This window comes from Sphaerodactylus townsendi, linkage group LG07, assembly GCF_021028975.2.
Source record: "Sphaerodactylus townsendi isolate TG3544 linkage group LG07, MPM_Stown_v2.3, whole genome shotgun sequence".
NCBI lineage: Eukaryota > Metazoa > Chordata > Lepidosauria > Squamata > Sphaerodactylidae > Sphaerodactylus > Sphaerodactylus townsendi.
In genome coordinates, this window is record NC_059431.1 from 99,439,345 (window position 1) to 99,453,170 (window position 13,826).

At 47.9% G+C, this 13,826-nt stretch overlaps 2 protein-coding genes across 4 annotated transcripts in view; one reads left to right on the forward strand and one right to left on the reverse strand.

Moving 5' to 3' along the window:
* Positions 1 to 4,343, forward strand: part of HEMGN (hemogen) — a 13,928-nt gene extending 9,585 nt beyond the window's left edge. For 2 of the 3 annotated variants that reach the window (XM_048504130.1, XM_048504133.1), the window contains exons 4-5: positions 2,661 to 2,971; positions 4,162 to 4,343. In XM_048504130.1, coding sequence (XP_048360087.1) covers positions 2,661 to 2,971; positions 4,162 to 4,256 — 406 coding nt within the window. In that variant the 3' untranslated portion in view covers positions 4,257 to 4,343. The remainder of the gene's footprint in view (positions 1 to 2,660; positions 2,972 to 4,161) is intronic. The other variant, XM_048504132.1, reaches the window with a different exon arrangement.
* A 4,960-nt stretch (positions 4,344 to 9,303) lies between these two features.
* On the reverse strand, positions 9,304 to 12,421 carry FOXE1 (forkhead box E1). The gene has a single exon (XM_048504129.1). The coding sequence runs from the start codon at positions 12,311 to 12,313 to the stop codon at positions 11,249 to 11,251; it is 1,065 nt and encodes a 354-aa protein (XP_048360086.1). The 5' UTR covers positions 12,314 to 12,421; the 3' UTR covers positions 9,304 to 11,248.
* Positions 12,422 to 13,826: the final 1,405 nt, after the last annotated feature.

The window sequence follows — 13,826 nt, forward strand, 5'->3', positions numbered from 1 at the left end:
TCAGATTTTGGCCTGCAGGGGGTGCAATTTTTAGGTAAGCAGCACCAAAATTTCAGAGATTTTTCGGGAGACCCTCCTGATGATACCACCCAAGTTAGGTGAGGTTTGGTTCAGGGGATCAAAAGTTATGGACTCCCAAAAGGGGTGCCCCATCCCCTATTGTTTCCAATGGGAGCTAATAGGAGATGAGGACTACACCTTTGAGGGTCCATAACTTTGGACCCCCTGAACCAAACTTCACCAAACCTGGGTGGTATCATCAGGAGAGTCCCCCAAACAGTCCCTGAAAGTTTGGTGCTGCTAGCTTAGCATTGCACCCCTGAAAGCAGGTACCCTCCAAATTTCCCCAGATTCTCCTTTTAAATCCACTTCTTTTAGCATGGACTTAAAGGGAGAATCTGAGACCCCCAGTTTGAGATTTAAAGTGATTGTGTTTCAGGGTGGGGGAGAATCCACCCCAAAACAGCATCACTTTCAATGTTGCTTTAACTGGGGACACTAGATTCTCCCTATAAGGTGGATTAAAAAAAATCTGGGCTCCCTAGTTTAAACACCGTTGAAAGTGGTGGTTTGAGGGTGGATTCCACTGGAGGTGTTTTGTGAGAGAGGATGCTGACTTTTGTTTGGTAAATGTTTTGCTGGGGATGATTTGTGAGAGATTTATATGCTTAATACCCACTTGCACTGGCTTGGAGCTGTTTCTCAGGCTAACAACCTACCTCATAGGGTTGATGTGAGGACAACATTAGGAGAGTTGGTAGGGAGAGAGCCATGTATGTTTTGCTGGGGGTGTGAACTGGGGGTGGAAGGTGTGAGCTGGTGCAAAAAATCATTGTTTGGTTGTGGTGGGGGAGGGTGGCCACAGGTCGCACTTATTGGGTGGGGGGGGGCACCAAACTCAGGTTTTGTACCTGGGCTCCAGTTTGCCGAGATGCACCTCTGGATCTGGGGGTGGAGACTGCAGACTTTGGGGATGGACTTTGGTGCCCTCCAAAGCAGCTATTTCATCAAGGGAACTGATATCTATAGTCTGGAAATAAGTGTTATTCCTGGAAATCTCCAGGCCCCATCTGGAGGTTGGTAACTTGGTGACTGATGGTGATGAGTTGCATGAAGGGGCACAGGTAGGCCAGAATGAGGATCTGAGGGTAGAGGTTATAGCTGAATGTTACCCTGAGCCTGTATAGGGAAGAGCCTGTAAATTGAATAAAATAGATAAAATAAATACATGTATGCCTCAGACTCCAACAGAGAAAATGGCTGCTAATTTAGAAGCATAGACTGCAAGCAGTTGAGGCAAACAATTTTTTTCTGGGGAGCTGCTCTATTTTTTAAATGTCTGTGGAAAATCCACATTTTGTGCCACAAAAAAAGCTTGAGTTTTCTGTAAGCTATATACAGTGTAGAATGGTGCATACTTTCTTTTATTTTTGAATTTTTTTTTCTTTTGCATCCTTCATTTTGCTTCTGAAGGAAGGCAAAATCTTGAGTAGGAGCCAAGAGCTATGGAGGGCATTGAAACTCAGTTCTCAACTACTAGAACTCTCCTTTATCCGGGCAGGAAAAAATGACCCTCGAAAAGCCTCCCCCTCCCCGCATTGACCTATCCAGGCCCTGCCACAAGAAAGGAGGGAAGGAAGTGTTGGCCAGCCCTGCAGCTCTTTTTAACCATGGCTGGTATGGTCTGGGAGTAAGCCTCCTTGTGCTAGAAGCCACATTCCCCAGGTATGGCTTTTCTACCTTGGACTGCAGTTGCCCCAAAGGGAATGAATACCATTGGCCTGCTGGGAAATTCTCTAGTGGCTGCAATGACCAATCTGCCCCTGCATTCCACAACTCCTCTGGCTTCTAAAAGCTTTCCAGACAAACACTTAAGCATCACAGAAAACTAGACACTTGATGTTCTATAAAATGAAAGCCAAGGGCCCTACAGCATCTTATCCATTTTATGGATGTAATTTTTCCTAACAACCAGTGCTTTCCCTGCCCTTGCAATTTAGCGGGCTTTGTAGGAGACGGGGAGAAAAGGGCGCTTCATCTTTTCTTCCTGTCAGCCCCTTTTGCAGTTAAACTTTGCTCTTCCTCAGATATGTGAATCCATGTAGTGTTGTGGACTCATGTCTCTCTTTCAAACACAGGTTTTGAACCCCACAAGGGAAAGGCAGATGTAGATGGGGTTGGGAGGGGTAGTTTCAGTTCTCTGTGGCACTGTGCTCTCTCCCAAGTCTGGTCCACAGATACTGGGCGGGGGGCTTCTCTCACCCATACAATTTTCCCAACATGAAACTGTCAGGGAGATCTACATATATTCTGAGGACCACATATATCCCAAAGAATACATGAATTTCCACAATTGCAGTGAAATGTGTTGTTTGTACCACTTGAGATTTGCCTGTAGCGAGATTTTGCATTTTTTCTGTACTCCCACAGAAACCTGGTTTTCAATCCTGCTTTTATTATGCTGCAAAGATGCTATCAAAAACAAAACGTGATAATCAGAAAAGCCAAGCAGTTGTTAAAAATTTAAGAACAATTTCATAGACATTAATTAATGCAAATTCCTATGACAGTCCTAGTTGTCTGGCTCCTTAGGAGTCACTGCTTCATTCCCTGACTTCCTCCTTTGCTTTAGTGTAATGTCTTCATGTACAACTTGACAGGGGCAAGAGCAAGAGGACACGGAAAGGAAGAGGAACGGGGAGAAGCCGAGGACCACGGCAGACTCCAGAATCACAGACAGAACCTCAGCCAGGCAGAGCAGAGGAGAAACATGAGCCCACGGTGGCCCCATTGGAGGAGAAAGTGGAGACCTCCCTTGATCCTCAGGTGGAATCTTCTCTGGATCCCCAGGTGGAGTTTTCTGTACATCCCCAAGTGGAGTCCTCTGCTCCCCTAGTGGAAACTGAGGAGCTACATACACCAAAGGAAGTAGCAGAATCACCCCCAACTGAGCCTACAATTTGTCCTGTGGGTAAGAAGCTTGTGATCTTTAAGAACTTGGCATTCGGCATTCACTTTGGGAGAAAGGTATTATAATAGAAAAATCTAAATCCTGTTCTACCTCCTTGGCAAAAGGTACAATAAAGAATTAAGTAAGCAAAGCTTTCATTATCTCCACATTCAAAATGTATTCTGACTGCTGGATGCATATAGGAAAATTCAGCTGTGAACTGGCCCACAACTACAAAGTAATTCAGGAGTAATTCTAATAATCCAGGGAATGTATCTGGTTCACCTACTGAAGGATTTTAAAGTGTGGATTCTCTGGGCAAAAACTGAAGCTCCCCATCTCTTCAAAACAGAATGTTAGCAGTGTAATTTTTTAACAGTTATACCTTTTGACTTTCATTAAGACTGGTGGGCTTAGAAGGGTGTAACTTTGCTTAGGTTCTGACCTGGATGGCCCAGGCTAGCCCAATCTTGTCAGATCCCTCAGAAGCTAAACAGAGTCGATCCTGATCACTATTTGGATGGGAGACCACCAGGAAACTCCAGGGTACTACACAGAAGGAGGCAATGGCAAAAACATCTATGACCACCATCTCTTGCCTGGAAAAGGCCATGAAAGGTCATCAGAAATCAGCTATGACTTGACAGCACTTTCCAAGTAGGTACTGTAGAAATCAATTTTAAAAAAACCCCAGAGAATCTTGCCTTTTTATCACATTTTGGGCTCAAGGCAGCTTATGTAAACTATACCAACAGATTGTCAAAGGCTTTCACAGCTGGACTCAACTGGTTGTTGTGGGTTTTTCGAGCTGTGTGGCCGTGGTCTGGTAGATCTTGCTCCTAACGTTTCGCCTGCATCTGTGGCTGGCATCTTCAGAGGTGTATCTCAGAGAGACAGTGTATCACGAGACACAATGTGTAACAGACTTCTCTCTGGGATACACCTCTGAAGATGCCAGCCACAGATGCAGGTGAAATGTTAGGAACAAGATCTACCAGACCACGGCCACACAGCCCGGAAAACCCACAACAACCAGTATACCAACAGACCCACCCCCCACCCACACACATTTTTAAACCAGAACCTTCTGTGTCATACTATCATGATGTATCAGTGATTATGTTGATTTTAAATGTTATTATTAATGTTCTTGAAACAATTTAATCTCTAAGCAAAACCCCTTTACTGAGGATATTTTTTTCTTTTTTAAGCAGAATTAGAGCAGACACCCAGATCAGAAGAACCAGAAATGCTGGCGTCTGTGGAAAATGATCATTTGGAACAAGAGCTGTACCCCTCTTTTTAATAAATAATTGTTTCTGTCCAACATGAAACACTGTTAGAATATATGATCCTTATTAATCTTGTGTGACCAATAAAAACTTTGCTGTTACTCTCTGCAGTTTGTTGAAAAAAAGTCATGACTAAAATGTGCAGCTCACTAGCAGTGGCTCTGAGGACCACAGACAGACCAGAAAATGATTATTTCTGTCTTAAGCACAAGGAGGGAAGAAAATCAACAGACCGTTGATGTTCTTCAGTTGAGACAGTTAAGAAGGCAAGGAGGATGGAACTTTTTCCCAATCCTAACCTCTGCATTTATCTGATTCAAAAACTTAGAAATGGTGGAGTCCTTAGTTGCACATATAGTTCATTCCATGCTTGCATTCACACACATGCTTCAGTCCTTTGGCAGAATGTGTGGGCATCAGTGAGGGCCTGCAAGCACATGATTCAGTATATGTGTGGGAGCAGGAATTGAGGGGTCACAGGACTTGAATGGCAACACAATTTCAGATGGGGGGGGGGGGGTTTCCACTAAACCTGAGTTGCGATTGATTCATAGTGCGATCTCATGCAGAATTATTCCTATCTGACCCTATTGAAATCAATGGGTATAGATGGGCATAAATCTTCGTAAGCTTGCAATGGTTCTGAAGTGGTTTTCAAACTGTGCTCTGGGGAAATTTTGGGGGTTCCTCAGGAGCCTGTTGGTGGTTCCTCATTAAGAAAATCAATAATGGCAGATCGAATTTCCTGAATGAAAACTTGCTCTCCACTACTTCCAATGTCCATGATTACCTAGAGTCCGTTGCCCTTCGCTGAGGGCAACACTGAGATCCAGCAGAAGTTCAGTGTTTCTTGTGAACTGAGTACAGTGTTAAGTAAAATGGCTGCCATCTGGGTGGAAAAATCCAGACTTTCCCAACCACCCAGTATCCATCCAGATTTTACTGTGATCTTTCCCAAAACTTCACAGCAAATCAGGTTTAAGAAAGGTCAGAGAAAAGTCAGGGGGGCTGAATGCAGGAAATGGGTGGAGAAGCAGGAAAAAAGCCTCCTCTCAAATAGCATTGAACCCACGCTAGTTAACCCGTGTGGAAATGGCCGAAGAGTCCCTAGGAAGAACAGGTGATGTAGAAAGCATCCCAGGAAAGTATGACTTTTGAGAACTGTGCCTCTGAAGCACAAGAACCTATAATTGTGAGGCTTCTTCTGTTAAATGCTAGCAAGAGAGGAATAAAGGTGTAATGCCTCAAAAAGGCCCAGGGTGGTGTGTGTATGTGTGTTTAAATGTGAAATTGACAAGTAAAATAAACCCCAGTTCATATAAATGTGTGTTTTGTACCAGATGAAAATCCATCAGCTGTTTTTTGTAGGTCAGCATTTCCCACGTACACTCCTGCTATGACCCAGAGGCTCTATGAGGGACATTATATGGACATACTGACTCTGTTTGGCCTCTCTGATTCTCGTTCTGTCCAGGGGATCTGGCAACTCTACCCATAGAGCATCTAGGGGGAGGTAAGCACACATGATTACCACAAACTGCTGTACAGCTATAACTGAAGAGGTGTACTCCAGTACCCCTTTCAAAAATCTTGAATGCAGTGGCATATCTAAGGTGGGGAAGGTATGGCCCATGCCCTGGGTGCTACTTGAAGGGCGATGCCATCTCTGCCTGTCTGCCTGCTGTTTTTCATAGATACACCCCATGCCTGAGCAGGGCACTGGCCAGAACTTGCTTGCCTGTGGAGACATTATGGAAGCTTGCACATGGAAGCAGCTACCATTAGCCGAGGAGAGGTGGCCTGACAGAGCTGTGGGCTGGGAGTGGTGCGGGGCTGAAGCCCAGATAGGTTCTGTGAAGTTGCTTCGGAGCCGAAGAGCTGCAGTCAGTAAGAGAAAAGCTGGTCTTGTTACCCACCCAACACTATGATCTTAAAAGACTTCTCTGTTGCATTGAGCTCTTGACACACTGGAGGGCACCCATTCTCAAATGTCTCTCCCTTCACAGAGGTAGACCCACCTTCCTGTTGCATAGGAGGTAGGGACCACACATACATGCTGACTGCACATATGTAAAGCACTCCATTTTCACAACAGTTTGCCTTGGCAAAAAGAGAAGCTGGAAAAGTCTAGACAAAGTCAATAATTATCTAGACAAAGTCAATAATTTAGGTGTCATTCATACCTGCTTCAACTTACCAAATTTTCACACCTGGTACTTGCTTTGTCAAGATAATACAGAACAGCGTAGCTACCAGCCACCTGAGAGAAAAAAATTCAGAATATTCTGACTGTGCCCCTTACCCTTCCTCAGTGAAGCAGAAAGAGCTGTGGGGGCTGGGCTGGGTTTTTTTTTCAGAGGCAAGCATACCACCCACCCTTGCAGAATAAAACTCTTTAGATCTATATTTCTATCGTGGCTTTTCTGAACCATCTTGTCTTCTAAAGTCACCCTTGCTGATATTTTGTGCAATTTCCCATCGTGGCAAAGGAAGCACAGCTCACGCTTTCTTAAGCACCAGCTGCAATTTGCTGTCAAAAAGCCACTATTATTATTTTACAGTTCCCTTAGCGCAGTAGCACCTCAGGAGGACCCAAGCAGCCTTCAAAAAGGATGACCAACCAAAATCCTTAGCAACCAGATTTTTGACATCTTGACAGGATCAAGAAGATGTAGACTCTAAGCTCTCCTCCCCAAAAAAGTTGATAATTTAGCGACCTTCATTTAACCTGGTTTCAGTCAAATATAATGGGTTAGAAGCAGTGGTGGGATCCAAAAATTTTAATAACAGGTTCCGATGGTGGTGAGATTCAAACAGTGGCGCCACCACACACACGCACCTCCAGTCCCTATTGGGCAGGGAGGTTGTTTTAGTAACCCCTTCTCGGCACTCAGAAAAAATTAGTAACCACTTCTAGTAAAGTGGTGAGAACTGGTTGGATCCCACCTCTGGTTAGAAGCATTTGGGGGGTGAGTTCTGTGGGAACTTCAACCCCATAACAATTTTAAGAAGGGCCTGAACCCATTATGTTTGGCCAGTGCAGAATCACCCTGTGCTCTGTCACAAGTAGTCTGCACAGTGGATACATGGTGGAATGAGGAGAAAAGCACAAGTTCTGTCAGCGACTTATTTTATTTATTTTATTAAATTTATATCCTGCTCTATTCTTGTAGGGACTTCTAATGTGAATTGCTCTAAGTTTGAAACATGGCTAAAAGATCATCTTTGAGGGTGGGCGGTATATTAAGTGGAACAAATAAATAATAAATAAGTTCTACGAACTATACCATGACAGGGAACTGGAAACACAATGTATTGTGTTGTAAATGTCAGAATGTGGGTCTTTCATAGAGAGCCTGTCGTCTGTACGCCGAAGTACTGCCTTTCTCACGTCCTCCTTTTCTATTTCTTTCCTTTATTATTATTAGTAGCAGTATTTGTATTTCCTCTTTGCTTTCTAAAACTGGACACACAGAGGTTTCTGAAAGCATGCAGTGATGACAAACAAAGCCAACAAATGAAAACTGAGAAGGTTGAGAAGTCAAAGAAAATCGAAATTTGGAACCCAAACCACAAGGAAACCTCTGTGTGAAATGTCCTTGCTGTTTAAACAAAATCTAGTCAGCCTTATGGAATCCTCATGGAATTTTATTTTTAAAAGTTGTTTCTGTTGGCTTAAATATGAAACAGATTTGCCCCAGGTCCAGTCCAGCAAATGTGTGCTAGAAGTTCTGCTGAATTCTGATGTTATCTAGGGCCCAGACTCAAACCAAGACCACAGTGCATGGAAAGAGGAAAAATATTTGTGGGGAAAATACTTCCCTCCATGGTTTGCTGATCTAATTGCTGAAGGGAGCTACTATTTGCCTGTTGGGGAAAGTTATGTGTACCCATGGGCTATACACCAGTTTTCCCAGTGAGTCAAACAACAGTTCCCTAGGACAACTATTGGGGGTGGGGGAGCAGTTTGACCTAAGCCTATCTGCCTTTTTGTCAGAGTCCAAATCAAAATTCGGCCTCCACATGGTTTGCCAAGATACTCCCAGGACATAGCTTCTTGGTCTCATGAGGACACTCTTAATATGGCTTATAGAGGGGGCTTATGGCAAGTTCCTGGACAAAGCTTGGAACAGGAACAGTTCTACTACATGGGGAAAAGGGGATTGGTAAAACATTTTCATTCTGAACAATTTCCCCCCTTTGGTGCCCTATCCTTTTTTGTTCTACATTTTCTCTTTTCTCTATGGACAAATCCCAGATCAAATCATTCAGATAGAAGCATGGGAATGATGAAAGAAGATGTGTATTTGCCCAAAACCTGTAATTTATTTGTATTACGGTATCTGGTGATATTTTGGCACAAAACATTTTCAGAATTTTTTTTTACAGTGCAGAATTTTAGATCTGTAATCTCTCCTCCAGTATACATGGGACAGAACAACAGTCGTCTAATGACTCTTGCTGAGGTAAATTTTCTTCTGCCAGAATACCAGACCTTAATGAAATTGATCAGCAGCAGGTTTGGGCTGAACAAAAGAAAGTACTTCACACAATACATGCTTAATCTGAAAAATTTACTATGTCAAGATGTGGGGGCAACCATGCATTTACATAATTAAAGAATGGGACAAAACATACAGGTATAGAGGTGAGTAGGCATGATGGAGCCTCCATGTATAAAGTCAAGATACGTTTGAAAACCAGGTGCTTGGAAGGAGAAAGTGGAGACCTCCCTTGATCCTCAGGTGGAATCTTCTCTGGATCCCCAGGTGGAGTTTTCTGTACATCCCCAAGTGGAGTCCTCTGCTCCCCTAGTGGAAACTGAAGAGCTACATACACCAAAGGAAGTAGCAGAATCACCCCCAACTGCTTGGAACAGGCAAAGACCAATTCCTTTGAACCTTGGCTGGGAATGTGTGAAGCCATCAGGCGGGCTACACATACCGTTTCCCCGAAAATAAGATAGTGTCTTATATTAATTTTTGCTCCCAAAGATGCACTATGTCTTATTTTCAGGGGATGTCTTATTTTTCCGCTCCACAGCTGCATGCTCTGGTCAACGGGCATGCTTCCAAACAAAAACTTTGCTACGTCTTACTTTCGGGGGATGCTTTATATTTAGCACTTCAGCAAAACCTCTACTACGTCTTATTTTCCGGGGATGTCTTATTTTCGGGGAAACAGGGGTAGTTGGATAAGACCCTGGTTGAACCCAGTAGGACATTTTTCAGGGTCTTGCAACGCTCAAATCGGTGTTCTCAAGTCAAGCCACAAGATCATTCAGACAGGCTTCAAGAACTAATTTGAACAATGTCAATAAATCATGTTAAAGACATTATATACCATTTAAGACTTTGAATACACCCCGTGTTTTTTAAAAGCTCCTTGCAAGTAGAAACCTAGCATTTTGCAGTAGGGTGGGAAGGGTTTTTTTGACCCTGCCATCTAGTTCCACAAGCAGTGTGCTTTCATTCAGGAGAAAATTCAAACATGCGATCCAGCAGCAACTCCTGAAGCCTGAAATGGCACAATCCAAAGACCATTTTTAGCATGGCAAATTTTCTGCCTCTACACAACTGTGGAAATTGTGCAGTGCTGAACTCACGGTATTCATGATAGCAGCTATTCTCACGATACATTTTGGAACTAGGATTGTCCAGATTGTAGCCAGGAGAATCAGACTTTGCCCTGGACTATTGCAGAAGATTAAGCAGCCCATCAGTTATAACTTCTACTGTTGGTCTGCTAATCTTTTTTGAGGTACTCTTAAAAGCTCCGCTCACTTAGCTGAAGAGGAGGAGTGGAAAGACCAGAAAAGGGATGGATGGTTGGTCGGAGAGGCAACCCAATCCCCCACCACCTCACTGATGTAAAAGTCTGGTTCTCTGTTAAGGCAGCTCGGCAACAGTATTTTGAACCATTTCTTTACCATAAACCCTCTGTCTACCATAAACCAACAGATAAGAGAGACAGTCAGTACATTTTGACTTGGAACCATTATTTCCTGGATAGTCAGGAGGCTGAAAAGAGAAGCTAATTAAACTGAATGGAACAGCCACCTTCTCTTAAGACATTTGTTTTGTAGGATTCTGTGGGAGTGGATTAGAAGCTTTCCTACAATGAATCTCTGATCAATTAGAAAATATCTGAGTATTAGGACTGCAGTGTACTAAACCTGAGCAAAAACAGAGACAGAAATCTGATGCGAGGCTAGTTAGGAGCAAAACCCACTACTAATGCAATGGGTCCCTTTGCCTCCTTCAAAATAAGGTATGCAACCAAAGATAACAGCAGCGATCAGTAAAAATTCTGACAAAGGCTACCCGGAAAGTTTCTTATTGCAGATGTGCTCCCAAAGACTTCTGAACCTTACTCAGAACCCTTGCCAAAAGGAAGTACGATTCACTGAACCTTTCCCCTCCCCTCTGCCTCTATTTATTTGTCCAAAAGAATCTGTGATTTGTGACTCACCAAAAATTCAAAATTAGGGCAAGCACACACCTAGCTATGCATAAGTTGCTAGCAATCAGCTAAGCCCAAAGAATGGAAAGAGAAAGAGAGGCCGGCTACTGGTGCATTTTGGAAAGGCAGAAAAGCTCCATAAAATCAAGCCCAAGAGAACTAACCTGAACAGAGCGGGAGCTAATATATTACAATCACTTTGGCTTTAGGATGTTGTGTTTTCAAGCATTGAAGTCTCTTCCCCCCCCCCCCCCCAGGCTACCATGTGTATGTCCCCCCCACCGTCTGCTGTCACTAGACCTTTATGGTGACCAAAGACCACAGGCCACATTTCCATCATCCTGTCTCTCTCAGGTCTTTTACACGACAATTCTTGCTGGTGCATCTACTGGTGTCAGAGGAATGCTATGAGGTGCTCCACCCCCTGCAATGCAGGCACGTGCACTGAAGCCAACCGAGGTCCTCCAGAGTCCACAGCCAAACTACAGGCCTTGCCCAGCACTGCAACCCAACGGGTGGGTCCCGTCCCTGCTCTTCCTTGCCTTCAAATGGCCGACACGAATCTTTCCACATTGCTGGAATAGGTGGTGTGTCGCAGGTAGGCCCCGGGGTTGCCAAACTGCCCGCCAGCATGGTACCCGTGAGCCAAGGAGCTGTAGGAGCTGGGCGACACCCTGCCGTAGAAGTCCATGGGGTCATTCCCAAGCGGGGACGAAGCTGGCATGGCCAGACGGGCCGAAGTGCCAAAGAGGTGGCCGCCACTGTTCTGAGGGTAGGCCCCTTGGTTCACTGGGAGTTGCTGGCCAGCGGGGAGCTGGTAAGAGTAAGGCACGGGGTTGGGAGGCCTGGGGAGACCGGGCCCTGCAGGGCAGCCTTGGCTGGAGTAGGCCGCAGGGCCTGCAAAGGAGCAGTTGCTGCCAGGAGAGGGGGTCCCGTCGGGGCTCTGCTGCTGCTGCTGCTGCTGCTGGGGCAGCTCCGCCATGAGGGGCCCCAGGCCGAAGAGGGGCGGCGGGGACGAGTAGCAAAGGGCTGCAGGGGGCGCGTAAGGGGCGCCCAGGGGAGGCCCGACGGGCTGGGCCTGCGCCTCGTGCATGTAGGCCGGGTAGGTGGAGAGGTCGCTGCACTTGAAGCGCTTGCGGCGCCTCAGGAAGCTGCCGCTCTCGAACATGTCCCGGGCCCGCGGGTCCAGGGCCCAGTAGCTGCCTTTGCCCGGGCGGCCCGGCTCGCGGGGCACCTTCACGAAGCAGTCGTTGAGCGTCAGGTTGTGGCGGATGCTGTTCTGCCACCGGCGCGGCCCGTCGCGGTAGAAGGGGAAGCGCTCCGTGATGAAGCGGTAGATGCCGCCCAGCGTCAGGCGCCGCTCCGGGGCGTGCGCGATGGCCATGGCGATCAGCGCGATGTAGCTGTAGGGCGGCTTCCCGCGCTGCACAGGCCGCTTCCTGCGGCGCCCGCCCGCCCGCAGGCCTCCCGCCGCCGCCTCCTCTTCCGACGGCTCCAAGGGCTCGCAGGCGGGCGCCGCTTCCAGCTTGACCGAGGCGCGCAGCCCGGCTTGGGGGTCGTCCGCATGGCCCGGCGCGCTCGTCGAGGCGGGGGCGCTCTCGGCCGTCATGCCAGGCTCGGGCCCTGCCGGCGACGGGGGAGGCGCGCCAGCCTGGCTGTCCGTCTGCAGGATGGTCTCCAATGCGCCCGGGGGACCGCGGGGAGGCAAGCGGGGCGGAGGTCGCACCCGACGGCCTTGGACGGCGAGGCCAGCCGGTCGAGGGCGAGGACCGGGCTTGGCAGACCGGCGCCCTCGGGTTTAGGCCGGGCAGCCCCAAACCTGGCAGACCCCCGCGGACCTCTGCTGAGGGCGAGCTCTATCAGGAGAGGGTCCAGCGCGCCCTCGGACTGAGTGCTGGGAGACAGATGGCGGGTCGCTGCTGGAGTCGGGAAGCGCTCGAGAGCCAGGCTCGAGAGACGGGAATCTGGCGCTGAGAAGGAGCCAGAAGCGTCGAAGACGGGGCGTGCGGCTACTCCAGAGGGGGCTCGTTTGGAGACTCCATCTAAGCGCCCGGGGAACGGCCGTCAGGTTTCCTTGCTGTTTCCCGCAGACGTGCCCTCGCCCTCCGGCTGCTTCCCTTGCTGAGAGCCCGCCACAGCCCAGCCGACCTGCCTGCCTTTTGTGCCTCCTCCCCGCTGTCGAGGCTCGCCTGCAGCCAGCGACTTCCTCCTGCAAGGTGACAAGCGGAGAGGCTTGCCCGAGCAGCCTCCCCTGGGAATGCCGGGGGCGCCGCCAAGCCACAGGGCTTTGCTCGGGGAGGGGCCCGGCCCGGGGCAGGAGCCGGGAGGGGTCACCCGCTGCGAGACGTGGGGCCAGCCAGCCCGGCTGCCGGGGCTTTCCCCGCCTCGGACGACAGCAGGCGGTCCAGAAGACGCCCGAGGCGACCCGAGGGCGCGCAAGGAGGGGGAGCCACTCTCATCTGGCAGGGTGGGTGGCCTCATCCTGCCCTGCCCGGGGATGCCCCTCCCGGTACACCTTTTTTGGGCAGCGGGGAGGGGCTGTTGTCAAAGTTACAACTACACCTGTCAAAGTTACAACAAAGCCAGGCTAGCCACCCAGAGGTCACTCAACAGGGGTCCGGTTCACACATGCAGGTTTGAAACCTGTTTTATATCTATTTATTCCCCCCCCCCCCAATATCTAGGGGTTTTTTAATTGGAAGGGTGCTATCCACCAGTATAGTGGCTGGAAGAAGGGAGGTGTCACCCCAGCCTATTCAGAATTGCTGCTAACAGGATGTTCATCCAAGTAAAAAGAAAAAGAAGAGTTTGGATTTATACCCCTCCCTTTCTCTCCTATAAGGAGACTCAAACGGGCTTACAAACTCCTTTCTCTTCCTGTCCCCACAACAGACACCTTGTGAAATAGGTGGGGCTGAGAAAGAGAACTGTGACTAGCCCAAGGTCACCCAGCTGGAATGGAGGAGTGGTGAACCAAGTCTCCTTCCCCAGTTAAGAGTCCGCCACTCATGTGGAGGAGTGGGGAATCAAACCCGGTTCTCCAGAAATTCCACCTGCTCTTAACAACATCACCATGCTGGCTATCCATGTAAGCAGGTTTTCCTCTGGCCCATATTAGGCTC